This window comes from Mustela nigripes, chromosome 10, assembly GCF_022355385.1.
Source record: "Mustela nigripes isolate SB6536 chromosome 10, MUSNIG.SB6536, whole genome shotgun sequence".
NCBI classification, from domain to species: domain Eukaryota; kingdom Metazoa; phylum Chordata; class Mammalia; order Carnivora; family Mustelidae; genus Mustela; species Mustela nigripes.
The window spans coordinates 64,166,517-64,172,472 of record NC_081566.1 but is presented as its reverse complement, the minus strand read 5'-3'; the positions used below and the strand labels follow the sequence as shown (position 1 = coordinate 64,172,472).

At 44.7% G+C, this 5,956-nt stretch overlaps 1 protein-coding gene across 1 annotated transcript; it reads left to right on the top strand.

Annotated features, from left to right (window-relative positions):
• Positions 1-213: 213 nt before the first annotated feature.
• LOC132026025 (T-cell surface glycoprotein CD1a-like) lies at positions 214-3,457 on the top strand. Its single transcript, XM_059413968.1, has 6 exons — positions 214-367; positions 1,114-1,380; positions 2,047-2,325; positions 2,518-2,796; positions 3,131-3,221; positions 3,361-3,457. Exons 1-6 carry the CDS (start codon positions 307-309, stop codon positions 3,455-3,457), a joined length of 1,074 nt encoding a protein of 357 aa, XP_059269951.1. The 5' UTR covers positions 214-306.
• The last annotated feature ends 2,499 nt before the right edge of the window (positions 3,458-5,956 follow it).

The window sequence follows — 5,956 nt, the reverse complement described above, 5'->3', positions numbered from 1 at the left end:
GTGGTCACTATTCTATACCACACAGGACTGGTTCTGCAGCAACTGAATTAGGAGATGGGCAACAGGATGGAAACGGGTGACAGGGAGAAGCTGGAAGCCAGAGAGGAGGGTCAGACCAGGAGGGGAAGTGAGAGTCTGTGTAGCTGTCCAGGGTTGAGGGAGGAGCACATTTGTATTGTCACAAAGACTCAGAGAAGGCTGGTATATGGAGAAGGAAGTCAGAAGAGAGGTGCTGTGTGTGGGGTAGATTTGTTAGAACGATCATCAAGGACTGACTTTGTAAGAGACAGAACATCTGCAAGTACAATGCTGTTCCTGCAACTTGTGCTGCTGGTTGTTCTGCTCCTAGATGGTGACAGTGAAGACGGTGAGAACTCTGGTCCTGCCCAGTGGGTACATGTGTGTGTGTGCGTGAGTGTGTGTAGATATGCTTGTGTGACTGTATGTGTGGGTTATTTTTTTAAAGATTTTATTTATTTATTTGACAGACAGAAATCACAAGTAGGCAGAGAAGCAGGCAGAGAGAGAGGAGGAAGCAGGCTCCCCGCTGAGCAGAGAGCCCGATGTGGGGCTCGATCCCAGGACCCTGAGATCATGACCTGAGCTGAAGGCAGAGGCTTAACCCACTGAGCCACCCAGGCGCCCCTGTGTGTTTTAATATATGTATGATTATGCATGTTTGTATACATATGTTTCTGTGACTGTATACTTGCATGTATATGTATCTGTGCATGTTCTTTTGTGTAATTGTGTTTGTGTATATGAGCATCTGTGCACTTGTAGTGTGTGTTATTGTTTGTGTGTGTGTGTGTGTGTGTGTGTGTGTGTGTATCTGCACTGTGGTGTGGGTTCCCCAGAACATACCTGGGGATGAGAGTGTCAGCCTGGTTCCTTCCTGAGTATTTTGACCCCAGGGCCTTGTGCTGCTCTGAAGGAAGGGTTAGAAGCTTGGGACTCTGGAGCAGCACATGTCTCCTGAGACAACGATGGCTTCCCTGGCCTCCAGATTTTTGGCCTCCAGAGTTTGGTTCCCCTTCATGGCACCTTTTTCTCCATTCTTTCCTCTTCCCAATGCCTTCCTTTTCATCAGTCTTTCTGTGTTTTTTCCCACAGTCTTCCAGGAGCCTATCTCCTTCCGATTCATTCTGACCTTATCCCTCTACAACCGTTCCTGGACACAAAATTTTGCCTCAGCTTGGCTGGATGAGATGCAGACTCACGGCTGGAACAACAAGACTGGAGCTTTCATTTTCTTGTGGCCTTGGTCCAAAGGCAACTTAAGCAATGAGGAGGTGATTACAGCAGAAGAGTCACTGTATTCAAACATCGTTGGAATGCCCCAGTGTTTTCATGACCATTTCAGTGAATGGCGGCTTGAATGTGAGTTCTATTCCCTCAGAGGTGGAATGGAGGTGGCCGTGTGTGTCTCCTTGAGTTCTTTCTTCCACTAGGGAAGAGATTTCTGTGGCTTCTGAACCTCAAGCCTCCCCAACATAAATCTGAATCACACATGTGTGGGTAGAGGGTAGAAGCCAGATCCTGATTCTTCAAAACTTTCACGTCTTCTGCTCTCTCCCACTCCTCTCATTGACCACAGGTTGTGTTCTCCTGTCTCCCACTAGCATCTCCCATGACCCCTCTTTTCCCTGGCCTCCTAGCAGGCACCCTTTGCTCCCTCACTATGTGACTGACTCTCCACACTCAATCACATCAGTGAACTCTGCCTACATATTCTCTGTACCCCCTACACTCCCTTCATCCTAGATGGTTTTTACCTCAGCTCTTCCACTGAGTCCTTCCTTATTCTCTGCCCACACCTTTCATCTTTCTCCTCCAACACTTCTTCCTTCCTCAATAATTTACCTCTTCCTCTGCCCCCATCCACTACCACTTCCCTTTTGTGTGAATTTTGCCTCAAACCAAAGTGTGTTCCATGCCCTCCAATCCCCTGGACTTCACTTTTGCTTCCATTACCTTGGTTTCCACTCATCTCATTTCATCTTATTCACTCCCCCTGTCCTGAAACTCACAGTCTCTCTTCTCCAGATCCCTTCCAGGTACAGCTGGCAGGAGGCTGTGAGCTGCATTTTGGGGAACCATCAGTAGGCTTCATGAGGATTGCTCATCAAGGATCAGATCTTGTGAGTTTCCAGAACACGTCATGGTGGCCATCTCCAACAGGAGGAAGTAGGGCTCAGCAGTTCTGCAGACTACTCAATGAGGACCATGAAGACAATGAACTAATGCATAAGCTCATCATTAACTACTGTCCCCGTTATCTCTCAAGTCTTCTTGATGCAGGAAAGGCAGATCTCCAGCGACAAGGTCAGTCCTGCTCCCTCCCTTCATGAATTCTCTACTCTGCACTCATAAATTTGTACCATTCCCTCAAATTCATGGTATAAAAGAGCCAAGAAGGAGAATGGAGGATGGTGAAAGGTTTCTAGAGGTAGAAAGATGTGTCTACCTAAAGTGATCTACCCTCTCAGTCTATGAACACATATCCTGTCTCTGCAGTGAGCCCAGAGGCCTGGCTATCTACTGGCAGTAGTACCAGTCCTGGCCATCTCCTGCTGGTGTGCTGCATCTCTGGGTTCTACCCAAAGCCTGTCTGGGTGATGTGGATGCAGGGTGAGCAGGAGCAGCAGGGGACTCGGCGAGGTGACGTTCTGCCCCATGCTGATGGGACATGGTATCTTCAGGTGTCCTTGGATGTGAAAGCCACGGAGGCTTCTGGCCTGTCATGTCGAGTGAGACACAGCAGTCTAAGAGGCCAGGACTTGGTCCTCTACTGGGGTGAGAAAGAGCTGGGACCCAGCTGGGAAAGAGGGAGGTCTTCCTCTTGGAAAGCTGGGGAGCCTGATGAAAAATTTGGGAATCTAGGGACTCCAGACCAAAAAGGATACACAATCACTAATTCAAGAAATGGAAGCGCTGAGGGTGAGGGTCGTACAGTTGTGGGAGGATGCATCAGGTTGGGTGAAGGGTACATCTCTGAGGAGAAATGGGAGAAGTAAAAGGAGGAGGGCAGTTGGTGAGAGAGAGGGTGACAAGAGCAAAGAGGACCAGGGAGGTAGATTTCAGTACTGGCTGGATGAGACATGATACTGTCTACGCACTGAACCCACAGAGCAGCCCCACTCCATGGGCTTGGTCTTCCTGGCGGTGATGGTGCCCCTGGTGCTTCTGGCAGGTCTGGCATTGTGGCTCTGGAAGTGCAGGTAAGTCTGTGGAGCCACCTTCCTGCTCTTTCCTCCCACCTTTCAGTCTGTCCTCAGCTCTCCTGCTCCGAGCACCCTTCTCCTTTGCAGTCCTCACCTCCGCCTGCCACAGAGTGACTTCTTCCTCTATTGCTCCCAGGAAAACACGCTGGAGACTTCCGTGCACTGACCTCCTTTCTGAACGAGATCCCAGCAGCCCAGGCTCCGGTACTTACCTACGCCCAGCTCAGCAGTGACATCCTTGTAAATCTCTGTGTGCAACTTTGTCTTTCATTTTTGTGTAATGATCAATGGTCAATATAAGCTCAGTGTAATTTAGCAGGATTTGTTGTTCTGACTTGGTTCTGGAACTTAAATCTCAAAATTTAACTCAGTGTAAAATGAAGTCCCAACACTCATGTGTCACAGGCATTAGATGTCACTTCCTTTAGTGAGGCCTCCCTGATTCAGAAATGGGGCATGTGTTGTGATGAGCACTGGGTGTTTTATGCAACCAATGAATCGTTGAACACGACATCAAAAACTTATGATGTACTATATTGCTGTCTAACTGAACATTAAAAAAAAAGAATATATAAAAAACAAAAACCAACCAACCAACCAACCAACAAAAACAAAGTGCAAGCAGTCTCTGCCTGGTGAGAATTTCCACTACTTTTTTTTTTTTTTAAAGATTTTATTTATTTATTTGAGAGAGAGACAGTGAGAGAGAGCATGAGTGAGGAGAAGGTCAGAAAGAGAAGCAGACTCCCCATGGAGCTGGGAGCCCCATGCGGGACTCGATCCCGAGACTCCAGGATCATGACCTGAACCGAAGGCAGTCGTCCAACCAACTGAGCCACCCAGGCATCCCAAGAATTTCCACCACTTTAACCTGCACTTTGGCTAATCTGTTTTTGATTCTTGGCCCTTCTTGTTCCTGGTTAGGTTCTTTTTCCCTTCTAAGTCTTAGGATTGTTGAGAGCAAAAACCATATCCTTTCAGTATTTGTTTCCTTGACAAGGAGTCTCACCTGCATGGAATATGTGCTCAATGAAAATACATATTGAATTTATGACAAAATTAGAGTTTTTTTCTTTTGCTCCCTGGCATTTTGCAGTAGTTGAGACATTTTTTTCTTTTTTTGTAAGTTTTCTTACTCGGCCAAGGTCTTTAGTCTTTCCCTGTTTCTGCTGACATCTCCAAGCCCCTAAGTAGAAACAGGTTTTCCTGTGAAGATTTCTATTATTTAACTAATAAACCTACTACACTGGACCCATTCCTCCAAGTATTCTGAAGTAAAGGAGGAAAACAGGATCCGGACCCTTGCTATTTGTGGGGCTCCAGGACAGCATCAGAGTGGTCACCTCAGGGCTTTTAAAAAATACAGGGCCTTGTCCTCAGGACAGACCTCCTGAATCACAATTTATGTTTTTGCAGAATCAGCAGAGGATTCACAAGTGCATAAAATGTGATGCCTCAGAGGTAGCAGTGACAGTGTGTCCTTAAAAGGAAAAGAGAAAATATAGAAAAAAGAAGACTGCTGTCCTCTAGAATGAAGAGAGATTCCGCAAGGAGGATGCTTGCAGTTCATTCTGGCGTTCGGGGCTGTTGGGTTGTAGTCACTGAGGACATGGGGTCCGTGAAGTGAACCATGGCTCCTGGTGCAAATTTGGAGCCGGGTTCCTGGGAGTCTTTACTCACAATGCTTGCCAACTGATGACTACCCAGCCTTGTTTCATTTGTTTCTGTTTAAGGACAGTTTCCTTTATATATATATATATATAAAGGAAATATATATTAAGGAAATATATATAATATAGAATTTATATTGTATTATTATATTATTAATATGAATAATTAATACTATATTATATATAAAAATAAATTACTTACAAATATATATGTAAATAATTTATTTAATGCTCTATTAAATAATTTATTTTATGCTCTATTAAATATATATTTTATATTATATTATTAATATTAATAATTAATATATCATCATATATAATATATCATATAATATCTAATATATATTAAAATAAATTATTTACACATATATATGTGTAAATAATTTATTGTACGTTCTTTTTCCCCATACTGAAATACTAGCTCAGAAGTATGTAACACTTCCAATTTAGGTCCTGTGTTTCCCAGTGTTTTTGACTTTCAGCCCCACGGCTCTGCTATCTGTGATGGTTTTAGAAACAAACAAACAAACAAACAAACAAACAAGAAGTGGTCATCATTTCTGAATCCATGAATATAGCTCCGTATCCCCTTTCCTCTAGTGTTATGATAGCATCCATATGTTAGTTCAGCACTTTCTGAGTGGTTCCACATAGAAATTATGAGTGTCTTATCCTTTTTTCTTGGATTTACTACATTGTTTACTCAGTAGCACTGAACTCATGCCCCCACAGTTCTGCATCAGGAATCTGAGTAAGTCTTAGCTAAAAAGGTGTTTTGTCTGTGAGACTCATCCTCCCTTTGTGCTTAAGAATACCAGTCAGCCCAGTAGCTCTGGCTTAATGGCCATTTTAAACACTAAAATCACCGAGAGAGAGCACGTAATTCAGAAAATGTGACACCAAATGGACCATGGATAGGACACATACTTCCAGTGTGGGAATTAACACAGGAAGGCAGAGAAGCACATGGTGCAGCCTCAGGTGGGATCCCCTGAGGTGGGTGACTCTTGTCAAGCCACCCTATGTGTCCAGGAGAAGGAGCCAGCTCCTGGGTCTGGGGCT

What these genes read in the sequence shown, in the direction of transcription:
- LOC132026025 (XM_059413968.1), top strand. Translation starts at nt 307, where the DNA reads ATGCTGTTCCTGCAACTTGTGCTGCTGGTTGTTCTGCTCCTAGATGGT. An exon ending in CAGTGAATGGCGGCTTGAAT is followed by an intron (nt 1,381 to 2,046) that starts GTGAGTTCTATT and finishes TCTCTTCTCCAG; the next exon opens with ATCCCTTCCAGGTACAGCTG. An exon ending in GGCAGATCTCCAGCGACAAG is followed by an intron (nt 2,326 to 2,517) that starts GTCAGTCCTGCT and finishes CTGTCTCTGCAG; the next exon opens with TGAGCCCAGAGGCCTGGCTA.